Source organism: Engraulis encrasicolus, chromosome 4, assembly GCF_034702125.1.
Source record: "Engraulis encrasicolus isolate BLACKSEA-1 chromosome 4, IST_EnEncr_1.0, whole genome shotgun sequence".
NCBI classification, from domain to species: Eukaryota; Metazoa; Chordata; class Actinopteri; order Clupeiformes; family Engraulidae; genus Engraulis; species Engraulis encrasicolus.
In genome coordinates, this window is record NC_085860.1 from 12,195,552 (window position 1) to 12,217,487 (window position 21,936).

The window sequence follows — 21,936 nt, forward strand, 5'->3', positions numbered from 1 at the left end:
ATTGTTGCCCATTTATCCGTGACGAAGAAGTTTATGCAGTCATGAAATAGTGGTGGTGCTGTCGCACATAGCAAACATCTTTCTCTACGATGCATTTTTGCAGAACTTCTCCACTCCCTTCATAACCTGCTACCCGACGGTCGTTGTCTTTTTTCAATGTTCGCTAATGTTTGTTATTTAAGGCTCTATGCGTAGGCACAAGCCTTCTGATAAGAATCACTTAAGTGCCGATCGCAAAGGATTCGGAAGTGTGGAGTTTTGCAACTTGTTTCAGTCAAGGACACTGTAATAGGAAGTGAACTTTCCACGCTTTCACATGCGTTATTGGGGGACAGTTATTTGCAGTTATTGCAATAACATCTTGCGAATGCATGCAAACATGAGCACAACCATGTCAACGAGAGCGTGTGTGCCATCATAACTTCATCAAGCAAATAATATGCAACAGCTTGCAATACGCGCACGAGAGAGAGAGAGAGAGAGAGAGAGAGAGAGAGAGAGAGAGAGAGAGAGAGAGAGAGAGAGAGACGTCTTCCAACAGGTGCCGTGCGTGCCTTTGTAACGCTTGCATAGGCTAGGCCTACTGTACCCCGTGACGTTCTTGATTAGGCCTACTGGTAGTCTACTGTATACCCACAAGTATTTTTTTCATAACGTGCAGTCCCGTTTTCCCCCGAAGTCGTTCTAAAATATCGACAGAGATTTATGAGTGTCTCGGCCATGATTTTTTTACACATTGGACGCACTGGCTTATAAGAGGCTCTGGCAGTTTTTGACAATATTTTATTATTAGTCTACAATATGTCATTTTAATCATTGATTTCCCCAAATGGTATTTCAGTTTGACAATTTTATAGAGAAGTGTAGACAAGAGGAAATGAATGTTTTAGTTGACTATTTTAGATTTCGTCGACTGAAATTGTATGAATTTTAGGTGACTAAAAAACTAGACTAAAACAAAAATGATTTAGATGACTAAATTGTGACTAAAACTAAAATTAAATTTTCGTCAAGAGACTAAAACTAAAACTAAATTAAAAATTCCTGTCAAAATTAACACTGGTCTGGGCCCACTCATATTCCTGTGATATACGCATTTTCATGTTAAAATCTTTATACGCTACACAGTTATGGTGTATGTGTCATTCGTTCAGAAATTATTCTGGCTTTCACAAACCTCAGATGGTTACGTGAGGAATCCGGACCACCCTTGTGCGTAGTTCGGCAAGAGGCAGCCAGATGACGTACTACAAGTCAGGCTAGCTAGATTTTGTTACTGGAAAAAAAAAGCTCAAACTCAGCTGGTTAACTCATCTGAAGTGAAAAAAAGTGGATGTGAAAGGCCAACTGGGAAACTCCAACTCTCATTGTGACACAGCACTTCACAGCACACAAGTGCACACTGCACACAACAAAATTGTGATTATGCCTCACCCGTGCAAGGGGGTAGCCCCCAATGGCGCCCCAAGGGAGCAGTGCGGCGGGACAGTCCCATGCTCAGGGTACGTCAGTCATGGAGGAGGATGGGGGAGAGCACTGGTTAATCATTCCCTCCACCAACCTGACGGGTCGAGAGTCGAACCGGCAACAAGTCTGACGCCCTACCGCTTACCCATGACTGACATCTGTAACCTACAGTAGGTGTGTGGGAGTGAGTGAGCGTCCGCGTGTGTGTGTGTGTGTGTGTGTGTGTGTGTGTGTGTGTGTGTGTGTGTGTGTGTGTGTGTGTGTGTGTGTGTGTGTGAAGGCAGGAATGCATGTTTGTGTGCGTGCATGAGTGCGTGTGGGCATGTGTGTGCGGGGTCTTTTAGTTTCTGTAGTCTACTGGTGACTCTTAGACGTCTGTAAGGGGCCAGGACTTCTGAATCTGTATAGTGCAGCCAAGAGAAATATTGAATTGCTGTCTTTTTCTCAAATCATTTTGCTGAAGTCACCGTGCAGTCTTCTTCTTCCTCCTCTTCTTCTTCTGTCTGATTCTCTTATTCTCTCTTTTCCTTTTTCTGCTTGTATCTGGTTCTTGACCTGTGGAGCGCACACATGGGCAGGTGTTAAGCAATTAAATTGGCTGGGTTTTGCAATTTACATGTTCACAGAATTATAAGGTAAAGTAAATGATGCTTAATTGCAATTTCTAATTTTAATCATCTTTACCTCACATGTGGCTGTTAGTAACTTGCAGAGTTAGTTACTTACGGCCGTAACTCTCCTTGAACCTTTCCATGAGGTAGTCCACAGAGTTGACAGGAGGGTACTTGTTGGAGCCATCACAGCAGGTGATCAACGCCTCATCATCCGGATGCACAAAGAAGGCCAGGGACTGCCGTGCGTTTGCATTGCCAGGAGGGGGCAGCAGAACGCGATGAACCTACAGTAGTAAAAATGAGGGTACACATCTTTCCTTTCCTCAAATGAAGAGAAGTGAAATTGGGCAAGTAAAGATCATGGTTTATCACCGTGACACAATTGTGGTCAATCATGATCAGTGTTGCCATATCTAATTGAACATAATAATTATGTAATATTCAATCACTATAATAAACACAATGAATGCAATAATAATGACATTGAAAGAAGGCATGTATTGCCCCATGCATGGCAAAGACTATACAGTGCCCTCCATAATTATTGGCACCCCTGGTTGAGATGTGTTAAAAGCCTTAAAATAAATTCAGTGTTTATTGCAGAAGAATACTGTCACACTGAAAATTTTAGGAAAATGTAGCCTTCAACTCAAATGAATTGTAGGAAAATAAAAAAAATCCCCGACTAAAAAATAATTATTTTTCATTAAATCACCTGTTCCACAATTATTGGCACCCTTAACAATTCCCAGGAAATAAATATAATTGAAGCATTTCTGTCATTTCTACAGTAGTTAACAAAGTTTACCAGAGTATGTAGGAACATTTAATTAGTAATTCATCACTTCCTGTTTCCCTGGGGTATAAATATGACGTGACACCGAGGCCATTTCTCTTATCCACTCTTAAACATGGGAAAGACAAAGGAACGCAGCATACAAGTGAGGCAGATGTGCGTCGACCTTCACAGGTCAGGCAGAGGCTACAAGAAGATTGCCACTCAACTGCAGCTGCCCATATCTACTGTGAGAGGAATAATTAAGAAGTTCAAAACAACTGGAACAGTGGTAAACAAGCCTGGACGAGGACCCAAGTTTATTTTGCCACCACGCACAGTGAGGAGGATGGTAAGAGAAATCAAAATATCTCCAAAGCTCACTGTTACAGAATTACAACAAATGGTAGCATCCTGGGGTCACAAAGTCTCCAAATCAACCATCAGGCGCTGTCTACACGCCAACAAGCTGTTTGGGAGGCATGCACGGAGAAAACCTTTCCTCACCCACAATCATAAACGTAAACGTCTGGAGTTCGCCCAGCGGTATTGGGGCTTCAACTGGGACCGTGTGCTTTGGTCAGATGAGACCAAGATTGAGCTTTTTGGCAACAAACACTCTAAGTGGGTCTGGCGTGCCACGAAAGATGCGCATGCTGAAAAGCACCTCATACCCACTGTGAAGTATGGGGGTGGGTCAGTGATGCTGTGGGGCTGTTTCGCTTCCAAAGGCCCTGGGAAGCTTGTTAGGGTGCATGGCATCATGAATGCTTTGAAATACCAGGACATTTTAAATCAAAATCTGTTGCCCTCTGCCAAAAAGCTGAAGATGGGTCGTCACTGGGTCTTTCAGCAAGACAATGACCCTAAACATACGGCCAAATCTACACAGAAATGGTTAACCAGACACAAAATCAAGCTCCTCCCATGGCCATCTCAGTCCCCAGACCTCAACCCCATTGAGAACCTGTGGGGTGAGCTGAAGAGGAGAGTACAGAGGAGAGGACCCAGGTCTCTGGATGATTTAGAGAGATTCTGCAAAGAGGAATGGCTGAAGATCCCTCTTTCTGTCTTTTCCCATCTTGTGAAACATTATAGGAGAAGATTAGGTGCTGTTTTGTTGGCAAACTGGGGTTGTACAAAATATTAACAACAGGGGTGCTAATAATTGTGACACACATTATTTGATGTCAAATAATTATTTCTTTATGTGGGATTTTTTCCCCACTGAATAAATGCACTTGTATTGAAGGTTGGATTTTTCTCTTTTTTTCCATTAAGGTCCCATATTATTTAGAGAAAAATAATAATAATTGGAAGCTAAAAAACACATCTCAACCAGGGGTGCCAATAATAATGGAGGGCACTGTATATATTTAACCCAAACCTACTAAGCTACAATGACAATAAAATGCATAACAATGTAACTACAACTGTAAGCCATAAACATTAAAGGAGAAATCCAGCTATTATCAACATGCAGTTGGGATGATATTTGAAGTATAACAAGACATTTTTTTTAAATGCAAACAGTCCCCGTTAGGATCTCACAAAAGACTGAGTAAAAAATGTCACATTATCAGATACTAACAAGTCAAGGGTAGTGGGAGGAATATAGCTGCATGTTGAACTAGGCAGGAATTCTCCTTTGATTAAGAACACCCAGAGACCCTGCACTTACTGCGGAGATAAAGACATCACTTGTCCAGCGCTGCATGAGGTCAGCAATGTTTAGTAGCGCTGTGCCAGGGATATAGGGAGCTGAAATATACGCTCCCGACCGCGACAAAACCTAGAATAGCACATAAAAATTAACAGTTTTAGAGTATTATATTGCAACTGCTGCACTTAAAATTCTCCTTGGTTCATTCAAAGGGGACCATATGTGAAAAATGTCAATGTCTGTCATATTGTTTTACTATTTATTTATTGACTCTGCCTGAACTAGTAATTTACACAAAATGGCAAATAAACACAAAGTACATGGAAGTGCTTGTGCACAAGCCTTCAGTTGTCCAGGTGCAGGTGTAAGGCACGAAAACGTAATCAATATGAAAAGTTCATTAAACACCGCACCACTGGATACTGGTCTCCCCACTGGGTGAAACACATTTTTCGCTCCAGACTGCTTTAGATGAAAGAGTTAGCTAAGTGTAACTTACTGTTATGTAGAGGAACACGTTGTTCACTCCAAAAAATAAGCAGAAAAAAAGAACAGCATCCAGAGTGCTGTGTTTTCTGAACTTTTCATATTGGCAAATAAACACTTTTGACTTTAACTACCTCCAGTCCCCCCTCGGGGCTCTGGAAGATGAAGGTGATGCTGCCGTAGTCAGAGTGTTCTCCACAGCGCAGCTGCCCCTCTTTAGCCTGCTCGCTCTGCACTGGAGGGTAGAACAGGGTGCGGAGCGTCGTGCTATTCCTATCAGCTGCAACACAACACACAAACACATATACTATTCAAAACTGACTTACATTATGTTGCATTGGGGTGGTGCTTTTACCCAAAATTGTTTACAGGGTGTTGGTTTAAGTTCCTGGAGCATTGTGGGGTTGGGTGTCATGCTCAAGGGCACCTCAGCTACGGGTGGAGGTATAGGGAGAGGTGTGGGTAGGATTTGACCAACAGACTCACAGCCTAGCCATTACAACATAGAGAAACTTATAGAGAACCAAGTGTACAGAGAACATAACTGCTTTCCACCTTTCCATTATCCATCATGCTTTGAATGAAAGAGTTAGCTAAGTGTAATTTAATGTTATGTGGAGGAGGACTGTAAAGAAAGGTATGATAGGCTGGCTTGCAGAGAAGTTACATAATCCATACAGTAGGCACCTGTAAAAGCATCTCAGATGTGGGTGGTACATTTGAGATTTAATGTATAGAGCATTACAATGTTTCGAGGCATTTCTTCTTTAGAGTCAAAAGTGTCACACCAGACAGTGAAGAAGAGGAGCGAGTAGGACACCTTTATTTTCTAGACACTTGTCCTACTGAGGTCAGGTAACCAGGAGAACATCATGAAGGGAGTGGGTTGACCCTGCCATGGCTCAAACGGATAGGGCACTGAACTGTCACGCCGGGGACCCGGGTTCCACTCCGGCCAGAGGTAATTTCCTGATCCTCCCCAGTCTCTCTCCCACTCATTTCCTGTCCAACTCTTCACTGTTCTATTGTCATCAAGGCCAAAAATGCTCCCAAAAACATATACATTTTTTTTAAAAAATGGAGTGGTTTACTTACTTCCGATGTCTTTATGCTCACGGACAAACACATCAGGGTCCAGCTCTAAGCTGCGAGCCATCAATTTGAGGACCCTAAGGGACAGCTCCTTACAGCGCAGGAAGAAGGTCACCTGTCTCTCCCTGAAGCCCAAAACATCCTCAGGCCATTTCTGATCATGGGAGAAAAAGGAGGAAGAAGAAAAGAAAAGAAAATGTATATCCAATGAGACTGAATCAAACTATTGTAGAGTCAATAGGCCTATACTACAAAGCTGGTACAGGAGTAAAACAGGTTAAGTTAAGATGTAAATCATCTAATAGAAGAGCCTGGAGTCCTCATGAGGCTCTTCTGTTAGATGATTTACCTCTTAACTTAACCTGGTTTACTCCTGAACCAGCTTTGTGGTACAGTATAGGCCCACTGTGTAAGGCAGTGGTATTGTTAACACATTTTACTATAATGTGAATGTAAAAGTAAAACAACATACTATGTCAGGTTGCAGTAGACGGGTGTTGAACGCCTCCTTGAGATCACCAGGTCTGCTTGGATTTAAACTGCACAGCAATTGATGGGAGAGGCAGAACACCAACACAGACATGTTAACTCACCAACCATACTGTGGTATTCAATTCTCTGCTTTAGAGTTGTAGTGAGGTATATGAGTATTTGTCATCATACCTTTCTCTTTCTAAGGAGACATAGCCATGGTTTGGGTCGCTGTAGGTGCCCCTACTGAAGGGAACTTTCCTTTCCTCTGGAAGGTCAAAGAATTCTTTCGAGATTTTCATCACTTCCTCCACCTGGAAAGATGCATGTATGCAGCAAAGAGAGTAGAGTAGAGTAAGATGATTCAAGCCTGTGCATTTCCTGGGTCCATGTGATGTCATGTGAACGCCCCTTTAGGAGACCTGCTGTTAGGAGACCTTTGGAGGCTTTAGGTTGAGAATAAATGGAATTCCCTTGGCACTGTAGATGGCGGTAGTGTACATCTTATGCAAGCCATCACCAAATGCCACAGAAAGAGAAGAAGAAGAAGGGGACAACGCCTTCTTAGGAGACCAATCTTGACCACACGCCTTTGCATTGAGTGGGCGTAGTTTGAATCATCTTACTCTACTAGTTAAGTCTTTACATGCAGTATCAGTCACAAGGCTTGCACAGCAGTTTACCAGCATGGTCAACACATTGTCCGGAAGTCAACAGAGGTGTCAAAAGTAAATGTAAAAGTGAAAAAAGAAACACTGTTTCCTTCCAACATACAAGTAACTTTTCTGAGTACCAAGTAGAGTAGAGTAGAGTAACATTTATTGATCCTGAAGGAAAGGGAAGTACAGGAAGTAGACCTGTGTACTTGTCTTATGATCAGCAGACTGTGCTGGTTGAATCAAGTTTGTGGTGGGTTTCTGTTAGGTTTCTAGAGTTTTTCAGTAACAACACAGTCAATCAACTTCATTTGGCACAATGGAGTAAATGGTGTAACAGCTAATAACATCTGATAGTGTTGTACTTACACCATGAATTTACTTTTACTTTTGACACCTCTAGTCAAACTAGTATAGTAGTAGCCTGTCTTGTTGCTTCTTGCCTTGGTGTCGCCATGGTTTACCCGCTGTCAACCCAGACAGAGCAACGTTTGGGGGATTTTCCCCATTCAACCTCCTGATAATAGCAAACAAAATGACATTTGAATTGTATTTTTTATGAGATATTGAATAAAACTTCAAATCAATGACGGCAAGCCTTGCATAACGAGGCCACAAGCAACAGCAAAGTTTTGGGAGGAACTTCGACTTGGACCCATGGAGAGGTCAGTCAGAATAGGCATTTGTCTTGGATCAGCTGTTCACTGATCCACCAATTCACAACTACAGGATTAATGCACTTTAGGTTCCTAGATATTCTCAAGAGTTTTATTTCAATTTTAACCCATTCCAAGTCATCAGCTTGTTTTCCATCCTTTGGTGCAGGCAGGGAAGGAGGGGGCTAAATGGGGAGAGGTTTAAAGCACCAGGGTGTAAGTTAGTAGTTCATTTACAGAATTGTTGCATAATTCAGGCAAGTTTTGGGGACCCAAGGTCAGTTAATATGAAAGCTATTGAAATAATTGAGTAACCCTACATGGAATTTCTATTTAATATAGATTAAAAGGGGCATTCAATCACAATAATAAGCCCAAATTCTAAAATGCATGTAAACAACAATAATCAGTTTATTCCAATAATATTGTGATACTGCAAAAATGGTCATTGACGCATTGCATTACATTACATTGCATTTGGCAGACGCTATATAACAAAAGCGACTTTCAAGAGGCAACACTGGTCAGTACCATGGACAGGTCTTACCACAAACGGGCTGCGTGGGCCCATTTTCTACCTCTATGCGTGGGCCACTTTCGCTTTACAAGCATCCGGGGCTGGAGGACTGGCACGTAGATTTAAGAAACATCTCGGACGCGACGCCCCCAAAGTGCTATCAGATGATGTCACCCTGAACATAACAGCATGCAAAACTGTGATAACGCACGACACCGGCCTAGAGCTACCAGCTAGACAACGCCGAACAGTAACGCACCCCGAAATCCGGCTAATTAAATACTGCGATCGTCCTAGCTCAACATCAACTGCATGTTCTTGAATGACTAGAAACAACGATACTCTACCTCTAGCTGTGTGATTCCAGTGTTCTCCAAATAGACAAATCCAACCTCGGTGAAAGCGCTCTTCAGACTGCTACATAGTTTCTGCAGATCTTCACTCGAAATATTTGATTCTTCAAGGGTGTACCCTTCAAAATTTACAATCGGTATCTCCATGTTGGACTAGAGAGAACTAGTTCAACTTCAACCGTAGCCTATTTTGACCAATGAACCGTATGAAGAATTATTGCCCATCCATGATGCGGGCATTCACAGCTGCAGCAGACCGCTAACCGAAGGCTACAGTAACCCTCTCTGCTACAGTGTTGTTGTGGTCCACACACTTCCGCCCTAAACTTTCATCATTGGTCACATTGAGCCGCACACGTGATCTACCATCATTCAGCAATAATAATAATAATATAATAATAATAATTAAATAATAATAATAAATAAATAAGTAAACAAGTACTAATAAAAAAAAGCTGGAGGGGTAGAACTACATAACATTGAGTATAACAGTGAACCTGGCCTGTGCGGTGTGATCTCCGAGCACGTTGCAGACTCCTATTTGCTGTTCAAAGATGGTTTGATGCTGAAGCTTCTATTAAATGCTTTCTTTTCATGAAAAACACCAAGGACGTATGAAATGGGATACAGGACATATAAAGGGGGTGATTATTTATTGGTGTACACATTCGTATTACAAATAAATATGATGAACAAAAAGCAAACAGATGGCTGATATTTCTTCTGTATAGAGGTTCACACACTCAGAACAGCAGTAATATTCAAAGACTGAACAGAACTTCTTGCAGCCCCACCTGGGTCTTTTTCTTTCCTCTTTTTACAAAGGTCATTATACCAGGCTTGATCAGCGATGTAATATTCATTTGCGATGAAATCCTTTCAGAAACATCCAACCGCCAAAGACATAATTGTTTTTTTAATTGGCATTCTATTATCTGTGAGCAAGACTAGACGACCACTGGTAGGGGTAGGTGGTCCTTCCTCAAAGAAATCGAATGCCCGCTCCGAACTGCACACCGTCACATATCCTGTGGAGAACACAAGATTTGTTAGTACTACTTTTGTCAACATGTTTTGTTTTTAAATCATACAAAACGGTTTCAAACCAATTCACATACGCATTACATTTATTTAAGTCAAATCTTTGTGACACATGCACAACCATTGAAAGTACCCAACTTGGAGTGCTGTCCCGTTTTCTTTATTTTGTAAAAAGCTTAACGCTTTACCTGTCCCCGCTCTGTACACCCATGGGAATGCAATAGTTGAGCTCGAGTCGGGCGATGTTCCCAAGACGCAGGACGAGGCCGGCTCCATACGACCAGCGCATACACTCAGCCAGCTTCTTCAGGTGCGCCTTTGGACCCTCACCTGGACAATGAGAAATGGTAAATGGTAAATGGACTGCATTTATATAGGACCTTGCCACTCCTTCGAGCACTCAAAGCGCTTTACATTGTTCAGCATTCACACACACCGGTGGCAGTTGCTGCCACACAGGGTACCACCGTGCCACCAGGAGCAATCTGGGGTTAAGTATCTTGCTCAAGGACACATCAATGGGGTCAGGCAGAGTGGGGCTCGAACCTGCAACCTTCTAGTTGCCGAATAGGCTCCTCTACCACCTGAGCCACCACCACCGAGGAGAAGAGAGTCTGACATTAACACTAGATTGCGCTTTGACAATATTACTGAATAATCAATATTACTGAACTGGTCATCTCCAAAAGTATAGAAACGGATAATAAGGAAAAATTCCTAAGCTGGAAACAGAAAGCCTTCCTCCCAGAGCCTCACACGGATGTAATAGGGTCATTCCATGTCATTTCACACGATTTCCAAGAATCTCACCAGGTGACCCTCTTTGATTTGCCTGATATTGCACATGTCTTACCTTTTGATGCCAACCTAAAGAATACCCAGTTTTAGCATCTTACCTCTAACGGTTTTGTAGAAGAAGCCCTCCTAAGTTTGAGTGCCATACCCACTTTTCAAGCCCAGGACTTGTATGCATAATGTACAAGCAGATTTGGACTATGCCAGAGGGTTGCTGTGAGTTGCGAGTTCATGCCGCGAGTAAGGGCTTCCGCACACCGGCTCCGACAAAGTAATGAGCACTGCTCAGCTAAGATTCCATTGTTTTCAATAGAACCAAGCATACTGGCGCCGATGTCCGCGGACATTCGCCGATGTCGGATAGCAATTAGAGACAAGTTCTATTTTGTCGGCGCCGCCCATTGACCATCAATGCTATGTTCGTGGGAAATTGGGTTTGAGGGTCCGAATTCTGTCAGAAGCAAAAGTGCGTCGCAGCGCTGTCGGAGCAGGTGTGCGGCCGGCCTAATGGACTGCGCGGGTAAAGCTTGGTCACACTTACCGTAGTTGAGGTTGCATAAATTCCCTGCGTTGAGGAAGAAGTGCGTGCGGAACAGGTCTCCAAAGCCTCCTCTGCCCGGCCGGAAGGGAAGGGGGGTGTACAGGTGGACGCCTCCCGCCCAGAACGCTTCTCCTCCCAGATAGTCACCTACACACCCAAAAACAGCTCAATTTGAATTTTCAACAATAGAAACATATCTGACCTACAAAAGCAATCCAAAGGACTTGCCTTTGAGTTAAGGTATTAAATTGTTTTAAAATAGAAACATCCTTTATTAGTTGGTTGATTTGTTTTTTTGTTAAAATAAAACTTGCGGTATGAAAGGTTCACAGAGAATATTCAGGTAATCATTAATCACCTGGCTTCCTGCTGTACGTACCCTCACTCTGTGGTCCGATGCTGTACATACTGAAACCCCTCACACTCGTTGGCCCTCCAAGATAAAATCTGTCAAGACACACAATTAAAATGATCAAAACACTTAATAATTACATTCAGAAGCTTAATGAGTTTAAGGAGTTAACGAGATGTCAGAGATAAGACAGTACCAATAGAAAACTTTCCCAACATAAACAATAATACAACTGTCCAGCAGGGTTAGAGGCGGTTAGAGAACTGACCTGTCTGCAATGCTGGTGGGTTTATCTCCAATAGGAAGCAGCATTCCACCCCAAAAGGACCCGGACAAGATCTACAGTGAATCAAGACACAATGGCATCAATGTCATTCATATATCCCTTTATACACATGGAACCACAGTCTGGGCATTCTGATAAGATCAGGATTAGATGCTTATTAACTCTGTGCAGTAAGGTATAGTCATGAAACACTACTGTACATGACTCAGTGTGTTGAGCTTAGGCGATGCTATTGAAATGAGGGAAATTACCATTTTGTTTTGCATTCCATTTAACAATAAGACTTCACTCGGTGAAAAAAATGACAAGAATTCAACTTTTAAACATTTGATTTCATTAATTGAAAGTAAAAATAAAATGTTTTTTTCCGTTTTTTTTTAATAAATGGATCTCTTGCCCTACCAGGCCTATAACAGACTACCATCCACCATATACTGTATTTCCAATATATTTCCAATAATAGACTACCATACACCATATATTTTCTTCTCCACTCACCATGTCCCAGGGAAGTCGTCTGTTCAGCTGAATTTCAAAATCCTCCTTGAGGAAACTGACATCTCCTCCTGTGTAGCCGGCCAGCTCCTGGAAAACAACACACAAAGTTCAGTCTCAGCTGATTAGACTGGGCTGTAGATGTGTGGCCTACACTACAAATCTACTTCAGGAGTAATCCAGGTCAAGTTAAGAGGTAAATCATCTAATAGAAGAGCCTGGAGTCCTCATTTTCTTGTACTCCTGAACCAGCTTTGTAGTATAGGCCACTGAAGTCAAAAGAGTAGGTTGTGAGGTTAACCAAATCTTTTCCAGTGATACGAGACAGTTATGGCTTAATAGTTAAGGAGTTGTTCTTGCAGGTTCAGGTACTGCTCCATCCGTGGCAGAAATGCCTTTGGATAAGGCACCAGCTCACCTCACCAACTGAGCAATATCCTGTTATAACTGATAACTAATAAATCACTTTGTATAAAAGTGCCAGCTGAGTAGTGAAACGTTATCAATAACCAACCAGCTGAGTGTGAAGTAGTGTGATGTTATTAACAACCAACCAGCTGAGTGTCAAGTAGTGTGATGTTATCAATAACCAACCTGGTTGATTTTGAGTAAGGCACCCTCCTTCGGCAGGATGTGAGAGTTCCGTGTATCGATGACCATGGCATGCTGATGGGAAGAAATCAACAGAATTAACTGAAACAACTGCAACCAAACACACTTTGCTACATCGTGCTCACAGTGAAATATTGTACAAATAGTAGAATGATGCAATTTTGTGTTGCACTCAAATTCTTTTCGCATCCCTGGACTAACTCATTTAAATGAATGCGGGACATACAATACATGTTAATATGTAGAATAACTGCAGTCAAACATGCAGTACATCGCTGGATGGCATTACAACCAGGGCTCTAAATTAACACACGCCAACACGCCAAACACGGGTGAAAATTTATTTTGGCTAGTAGAAAAAAAATACCTACCCACCAATTTGGCTATTAGCGCCCGAGTACAGTAAATTATGAACGGTAAACCGCTGCTATGAAGAACGTTAGACAGCGAGATTTCCTACATTACCCATGGACACTAGCGTCACGACGTAGCCTCCCACCGTGGGCTTTCCAGTGCAGCGAGCGGCAACTCCATGCTGTTGCGCGCGCCAGGATTGAAAACATTTCAGACGACCAGCCTTCTGTCAGCTACGCTCACACTATTCTGACAGGCAGCTCTCCTCCTAAGCTCTCGTCGCTTTCGCTACAACCTTTTTTAACGTCACTACTGCTATTATTACTATATGAACCTTGTTGTAACAGGCTGCATTTTTGAAGCAGCGAGGCCCTGACCGTTTCAATGACAGGACTAACGCAGATTATGCATAGCGCTACTTCTGTTCTGTAGGCTATGTTTTGTGCGAGTGATGAGAATGTGGCGGGGGTTAGAGCAAGGTTCTGTGTGTTGGTGAATGCTAGTAGTAATTGTAACCGTAATAATAGTGACGTTAAAAATGAGTGGTTGTGGAACGAAATAGCGACAAGGGCAGAGGAGGAGAGCTGACTGTCAGAGTAGTGTGACCGTAGCTGTCAGTTCAGTTGTCTTCTGAAATGTTCCGAGTCCTGGCGCAACTAAGTTGGAAAGCCCACGCCATCGGAAAGAAAAAAAAGCAGCCAACGACGAAGCTGTGGAAGTAACAAAGGAAGCGAAGATTCCCGAGATATTATTTACTTTTAGTTAAACTAGGCTTCTTGTCATTTTGTTGCGCTCCTCCTCTCTCCTCTCCGTTTCCCTTCATCTTCTCCTTCCTTGGGGTGTGCGTAGGCCTATGTGAGGTTTTGAAGTGTTTGGCTGTGTGCTTGGAGTGGCTTGTGTGATGTGTTTCAGCTGTTTCCAGAGGAATTGAACAAAAACGAATCAAATTGATCAGGCCTAAGTAATGGAAGTAAAAAATAAAGCAGAAGTTAAAAAATAATGAAAAAATATATAGTATAATATAATATGCTTATTATGTAGGCATATAGTAGCCTATGCAGGCCTATAGTGTATCTGTGTTGTAGAAATAGTTGAACAAAATGACCATAATTTAAACAAATAACTAGCCTAATGCATAGTTTATTTTGGCGAGATTAAAAAAAATGGCTAGTTGAACTTCTGTTTGGCTGGTAAGAAAAAATGTCCACTAGCCAAATTGGCTGGTGGTGGAAAAAGTTAATTTAGAGCCCTGATTACAACTGATCATGGCATACCGCTAGAGAGGATTTTAGCGAGTGGCCGCTCTCCTCTCGGACGGCAAAGGAGGCTGTGCGCGCCAGGCAACCCAGTTCCCTCCATACTCCTTCCCACTTCAGGGTGTGGTTCGTCCACGAGATAGGAAACTGGGGAGGTAGTGATAACATTGGTAAACAGAGAGAGAGAGATAGAGACAGAGACAGAGAGAGATTTATTACTGGTAAATTACAAGGTTACAAGATATTTTTTTGTTATGTACTTGGATCATTTAACATTTTTGTTTCTCAACAGAGTTCTATTGAGCATTGCTTTGGAGAAGAGAGACAACACAGAATGCAACCAGGTATTTGAAATCGAACTGTTGAAGTGAAATAAGCCGTTTTAAGAATGGCAATTAAATTTGTCATTAAATTTTAAAGGCACATTTTAACAAAAAAAATAATGGTGCAGAGATCTACTAGCCTGACCATTAATTTTGAATTAATTCGTAATTCACGAATGGTCTGATTACGATTCTCTGGGGAGGGTTTTGTAGTCCACCAGACGGCCGTCCAATAAGCGAACGCGCTTGGGCGCATAACAACATAAGTCATGAGTGTCAGCTCAGCAATTGGTCAGAGCAGGTCCACTCATTTCAAACCAGAGCTGAGCTTCCTCCTCCCACCCAAGTGCTCCAGGGAGCTGAGGATCCAGACCAAAATCAAATTACCAAGTAATTAATGTGGTCTGGTAAAACCAGGCTGGAGATGTCCAGTACTCACGCTGACTTCTGCTGAAACGCCTCTATCAGTCTCCCTCAGAGAGCTCCACGGGAACTGGCCGATGACCTTATATGCGTTGATAGCCACACTAAAATGCAAAACAGAATGGATATGTTCAAATGTTATTGCAATAACCAAAAAGAGAGAAGGGCATGCTTCACTGGGTCATATGTTCAAGTCTACGTAGTAAATCATCAAAAAAAAGATAAAAGCAGCTTTTAAGGCACTCCTTCCTAAAGTTAAAAAGCCTTTATTAAACTCTTTAATACAGGCTTTTTAACTTTAGTAAGGAAGGAGGCTCACCTCAAAGGTTACTTTTATCTTTTCAAGGCATTGTAATAAATTGGGCTGGCAGGCTCATTTGACTGTCTTTGAAAGTTGAACTGGTGCTGTCCACCACTGGTATTCACTTGGGTCCATCAGCATCACTACTTACTTCCTCTCAAAGTGTCCAGGCTGCGGTTTGAAGAAGGATAGGCCGTAAGACGTCTCTTTCGTGCCATAGGAGTATTGGAAGGTGAGCCTTTCTGCGCGCCCAAAAACATTTGGTAGTTTAAGACCAAGCACCTGAGATGAGGGGAAAAGGAGGTGTGATTTATTTACAAAAAAATATATCACATTACACACTGGTATTGATCCAATGCTTAATGAAATAGTAGACAATAAGGTCATCTTCAAAAGAACACTGGAAGTGTATTGTAACGGAGGCCAATTAGCAGAGTGTGGCGTGGTGGAATATTAATAAACCTCCCTCCCGAAGCCTCATACAGTATCGGTAGCGCTCAGCTATTGCACTGATCCATTAGCTCAGCCATATCTTGTTTCTGCCTCTCATACCCGAACCCAGGGCTGTAGTGGTCAATTTAGAGGTGGGTAAACTATGATTTTCTTGATCAGACAGACGGTGACGCGACGCAACGTAACGCAATGCAACGCGACACGTTTTTTTTTGGGGGGGTTCATCGGTGTATCTGTGTATCTACAGGTAATGGGTATGAGGCCAGGCACGATAGTAGGCCTATAAAGTATCGGTATCAATGCATCCAAAATGGTAATTTGTTTAAAAGCCACTAGAACTTTTTGGCATGCACATTCATTTGTCTACTATAAATGACATTTAAAATCTCTTCAGCTAGGCCTATTAGGCCTATCACATAATTTGTGTGATCATATGATGCAGAGTGTGCCTTTGTTACAATCCTAGATAGTAGGCCTAACACCTATAGCCTATTGGAGTAGATCAACAGCATAACAATGCAGCTCAATTTCATAGGCGTATTCCAATTTCTGCATTAGGTTTTTAAAAATAGATTCACCATCATGTAGGCCCATCTCAGCCATTCCCCACAAAGATGAATGGCATTAGGCTATATAACATTGAAAACTAATTATAAAAAACACAACATTTGTGGTTTTCAACTGAATTGATAAGGAAGTGCTATTAGACTACATTTTAGGCTTATATGTTTATAAGACAGCTCACAATTTACCCCTCCACTGTCATCCATTAGGCCTACTTAGCTAGGCTACTTGTAGTGGCATGCTCAGAGATTAGCAATAGGCACTGCAGCCATTAAGAGAGGAACTGGAGTTTTACCTACCATTAATAAGCTAACCCATACAGCGTTATCAATAACTGCAAAGGCAATAGACAGAAGAAGAAGCTGATGATGAAGAAGCTTAATTTCTTAACTCAGGAATGAGTCCTTCTAGCTCTGAGAACTTGCTTTTGCAAATAACTTGGAAATGTCAGATCATGAAAGAATCTTGTGACAAGGTGTAACAAAACGTGTACCTCCCTAAATGATGGATTTGGTGGTGTTACTAGGCTTACTCCTGTGTTAGGTTACTTTCATACCTGGCTTCACACGCGGGATTTTTTTGTTTTTCAACTCCACCGCGCGAACGTGCATTTGCGTTTCTATCGGCATTGCCGTCCGTAGAACCGGCGGACAGATGCGCTTTCGCTTGTAAACATGGGGCGCACTGGCTTGTCCCCTACTTCTTTCGGACACACGGTGCGAAGTGGCTAGATTTGATGAGAAGGGCGTGACTAATTTGCGAACGGTAGAGAGAAACCTGCAGTGGAGTCAAATGGAACGGAATGAACATTATAATGCAGATGAATTAGGTCTATATTTCAGGCAGTCCAACATTTCTGAAATTCCCCCGCACATTTTTTTTAGGTCTCAAAAGTAGGGAAAAAGAGGACGTCTGGTCACCCTATCCATGATGATTAACTATGATTAACTATGCAGGCAGGCAACTACACAACGTGTAGGCCTATGCGTTTACATATTATTCCCTGGATCCTGATTGGTGTCGCCGCCGCAGCCGAAAGGCACTGATTGGAAGGTCACATACCCGAACACAGAGCAGAGGAAAATGATTCCTACTAAAGCGTTAAATAGGCCTATGTTCAACAATATTTTTTAAATGACACCAGATTTATTTTGGATTATTCCAACGGCAGATCACGAGGCGCAGGGAACTTTGACGTGCGTAATTGCCATTAAGAGCTGCGTAAACGCTATTTAGAGGTGGGTTAACACTATTTAGAGGTGGGTAAACGCTAATTCCTAAATTCCAGAGGTGCGTAAACGGCGTTTACCCTCCACTACAGCCCTGCCCGAACCGATGCATGGACTAGGAGGTGGCGGGTTTGAGACCCCAAGGGGCAGACTGCGCGGTAACACCTCAGTTAGTACAATTACTTGTGACTATGCAGTAGTAGGCGATTAGCATTAGATGAGCCAATTGTGTGTTTCCTTACCATACTTCCTTCATTGTTCCCAATCATAGTGTTGTAGCTCCCAGTCATCCGCCTCAGCTCCTTCACTTCAAATGTCACATCCAGACCATTCGGTAGTGCATCCGGACCTATGGAGACAAGACGGCATTAATTTAAGTCTTCAAATGGTTAAATAACATATTTCTCTGACAAGCTTGAATTATATTTTTCGTAAATGGGGCACCTGTGAGCATGGGCGCAGTTTTAGGTGTGGATGGTGGGGACATATCCATAAACAGTAGCTTGTCCCCAGCACTTTTTCCACAAATATAATGCAAAAATAGCATACCCGGACAATTTTCCATTGTAATGTGCCCACCACTTTCCAAGCCAAACTTACACCTTTGCCTGTGAGGTATTAATACCCATGGGACATCACATTGGCTTAACACAGGCCTGTTTCAGAGAGTCTTCAGAAGACAAACTTACCGTGAGATGTATCAATGACGACCTCCACTTTCCGGAATATTCCCATCCGCAGAAGTCTCTGTCTGGCCATATGGGACTTCTTCATGACCTGCAGCATCACCACACTTATAAATACAATAAACAAATACAACTTTTTGTGTGTTAAGTCGAATACATTTTCAAAACTTTATACTCACATCAATCAAGTTTTTGGCCTTGAAGACATCTGCAATTTCATAGGTCAGAACATCTTCTTTAGTGCGACCCAGACCGTCTATGTGTATTCTTTGGACAACCACCTGAAAAACAAAGTCTTCTTTAAATGTCAGACACAAACAGGAAATCAGAGTGCTTCTGGGTCTTCACTTTTTTTTCCTTAGTGCTCATCAGTGTAGGGCAGACGTGGGCAAACTCAGGCCTGGGGGCCACATGCGGCCCTCTGATCCATTTCATGTGGTCCCCAGAGCCTTTACAAAAAGACAACTTTTAAATCCAAATTCAAACGTTACTCAACATTCTTAAAATCCTACCCAAAACAAGAGTCTTGTGAATTTAAGATTAACCAAAGACATAGGCTTCATCTAAATACATTTAATTACTATGTGCAGGAATATCATTCCCTCCAAATAACGTCACTGTACGCTATGTTTTAGTATTGACACGGGCAAGTAGTCTGTGGCATCCGTCCCTTCGGTCAATATTCTAAACACAATGCGGCCCTCGGGCCAAAATAATTGCCCACCCCTGGTGTAGGGGCTCCAAACTATGTCCAGGTAGAGGAATTCTGAGACACTAAAGGTTACAATTTTTTATTTTTTACTTTTGCAATGTAGCCAAAAAAATTAATAATCTTGAGTGCCTCAGAATTTCTCTCCCTGATCTTGTTTAGATGTGTCGGTGGAGGAAAGATGGGAGACATGAGCGGTGAAATAATATGATGGAACACCTACGTCTTTGTTTTCGAGAACCTCTTGTGTGGACTCGGTCTCAGCCTCGGGGAAGTCGATGTCATCTGCTTGGACGCCAAGTTCGGGACCTTTCATTGGCATTGGGTCCAACGCCTGTCAGTGATTACAGTAGAACTCAAGATCAAGATTCTTTTAATTGTCCCGAGGGAAATTTGTCTTGGGCATACTGCATACTTGAACCCAATATACGTATATAGCTGCTGCATAACACACAACAAATGACACCAAAAAAAAAAAAAAAAAAAAAAAAGAAATAAGGTGCCATCATGGAGATGCATAAAGTGCATACCTAGTGCGGCCTCATACATACATACATACATGGCCAAAGGTGATTTAAATATTCCCACTATTCACACCCCTCCTCACACACACTCTTCACATAGCCTACCCATTTCACCTGGGTCTCTTGTCAGTTGAATTGTCGATTAATTGCGATTAATGTTTTTTAATCGATTAACGCATTGATTGATTAAAGTCGATTAATCGATTAATTGTTTGCATCCCTAATTAAGAGGTTAATAGATACCTTAAACTTCCACACCACTCTCCAATAACTGAGGTATAACTGTAGGAGCCTGTCTTTAAGACCCTTGTAGTTGGCCTTGCAGCTGCCCGTCCACAAACCTGACTTATATGTCACCCCGCAGGACGCAATTTGTGTTACGAAATTGAACTTGTAGTTAATATCACTGTATTGAGTTGCTTTCACATTCATATTTTTTAATATAAGGTTCATATTTCTGGAATCATGCCAAATGCTTTATAAATGATTCAAAATGTTGTTGGTTTATTTTATAGCTGTATATATTCCAGGTTGTATTAATGTTACAGTCACACCACAGGACATTTGACATATAAACCTTTCCATAAATCTGGACAAAAATGTTTCTTCTCATCTCTGAAACATGATGTACCACATCTTCTTTCATTTCCATTTGTTTTCAAGAGGAAAAATATCAATTTTGTAGGGTTTTAACTACGTTACGTAAAAACAGGGTGTCTTGTCAACCACGCGGCAGCAGTCTACTTGGAAGCAGCGGGGAACATAGAACCAAGGGTTCTAAATTCCCCGGTGCTGGGAACATAGGACCCGGGGAACATAGGGATGACCCCGATTGGGGAGTGGGGTAATCCTTCACCCCAACCATTGCAAGTGCAGAGCAGGCCAGTCTGTTGATTTGGGACTTCACTTACTGTTAGAATCCCAAACCACACAGTGATTGCATAGTGTAGTAGCTTACACTCATCAACATTGTAGGCTGAGTAACATCCCCTAATGCAGAGTTTCTCAAAGTGGGGCGTTAGCCCCCATGGGGGCGGCGCGGATATTATTGGTTGTCATGAATTTGGATAGTAATTCATAGGCGGGGGGGCTCGGACGCATCCACACCCTTTGAGGGGGGGAATGGTGGAAAAAGTTTGAGAACCACTGCCCTAATGAATACCAAACACCCTGAATCTGCGTAAATGTGTAGTATCTGTAACGGGCTTAAGTGCACACTTAGCTTTTTACCCAAACCACAACAGGAGAGCAGCAGGACAGAATGCACAGGACAGGTATAAATTACTTATGTAGTAGAGCGCTAGTGCAGCACAGGTGAATAGGGTTAGTTAAGAGGGATCGCTGAAGGGATACTGTCTCGTAAGACTACTCTAGAGTCTTAATTTGCTTCTTGAAGGATGAGCCATTCTTGTATAGCAGGTGAATATACTTTCTCCACCGCCACTGGTTGACAATGAAATGGTGAATAAAATAGCAGCTAATATCAAACAATCCTTCTGATAGTCACACACTAGTATTCTGCGTAGTTCCTTCTGACAGATCTTAAACCTGAGCCACAACCAAGTTAGAAACTCCACCAGGGCGTAGGCGACTTCACCATTGGCACTGCAGTGCAACAGCTTTGGAAACTGCCGCAGACAACACTCGCATGCCTTGCTACATGTATGAAGTGTTTGTGTGGGTTACACGTGATTTTCATTTATCCTTCACCTGAAAGGAGTCTACCCATTCCGTTCCTTCATTTTGCACGTAATAACAGATTAGGTTGACCACGGTCGAGGTGGGACTTACTTGGTTAGCTAAGCTACCTACCCTCCGTGCGCGTGCATTAAGCAGAGCAGAGGTCACGTAGTGGTCATTCCTAATCTCTATTTCAGTTGCCTTACCCGTGCGTGGACAGTCCCCATCGTGATGAATGCCGATATAAATGTCCCTTTACACCAAATAAATGGTAAAGTTGGAAATTTGGTTGACACGTAGCGGTAAGTCAAGTTTCACCTGTGGAGGGCGCCATGACAGTCGGCAGACACGCCCATCACGCGTCTGATTGGATATCTGTTTGGTTGTTCAAGTTGCAGAACATTTCGGACCTGCAGTGTGCCCTGGACTAACATACTGATGTCAGAAAGAAAAAAACTACCTGATCACATTTGATCTAACCAACTTAATAAACTGAACCGGCTGAATAAAGAATTAATGAAGAATGAAGCACCCTTCCAGTCATGTTGCTGAAATCACCTGT

The 21,936-nt window shown here is 42.4% G+C and overlaps 2 protein-coding genes across 3 annotated transcripts; both read right to left on the reverse strand.

The window, feature by feature from the left end:
- Nucleotides 1-1,063: 1,063 nt before the first annotated feature.
- LOC134446702 (uncharacterized) lies at nt 1,064-9,043 on the reverse strand. Its single transcript, XM_063196011.1, has 8 exons — nt 8,745-9,043; nt 6,761-6,882; nt 6,570-6,636; nt 6,101-6,251; nt 5,140-5,285; nt 4,538-4,648; nt 2,194-2,365; nt 1,064-2,022 (listed from the first exon to the last, which is right to left on the reverse strand). Exons 1-8 carry the CDS (start codon nt 8,895-8,897, stop codon nt 1,931-1,933), a joined length of 1,014 nt encoding a protein of 337 aa, XP_063052081.1. The 5' UTR covers nt 8,898-9,043; the 3' UTR covers nt 1,064-1,930.
- A 343-nt stretch (nt 9,044-9,386) lies between these two features.
- samm50 (SAMM50 sorting and assembly machinery component) lies at nt 9,387-21,740 on the reverse strand. Of its 2 annotated transcripts, none has more exons than XM_063196012.1 (15): nt 21,581-21,740; nt 19,394-19,504; nt 18,641-18,742; nt 18,465-18,552; nt 18,018-18,124; nt 15,681-15,811; nt 15,245-15,332; nt 14,501-14,629; nt 12,855-12,926; nt 12,264-12,350; nt 11,748-11,818; nt 11,486-11,574; nt 11,128-11,274; nt 9,980-10,121; nt 9,387-9,778 (listed from the first exon to the last, which is right to left on the reverse strand). In XM_063196012.1, exons 1-15 carry the CDS (start codon nt 21,599-21,601, stop codon nt 9,733-9,735), a joined length of 1,431 nt encoding a protein of 476 aa, XP_063052082.1. In that variant the 5' UTR covers nt 21,602-21,740; the 3' UTR covers nt 9,387-9,732. The 2 variants fall into 2 exon arrangements, with proteins under 2 accessions (XP_063052082.1, XP_063052083.1); XM_063196013.1 differs by having other exon boundaries at nt 11,507-11,574; nt 21,581-21,739.
- Between the last annotated feature and the right edge of the window lie 196 nt (nt 21,741-21,936).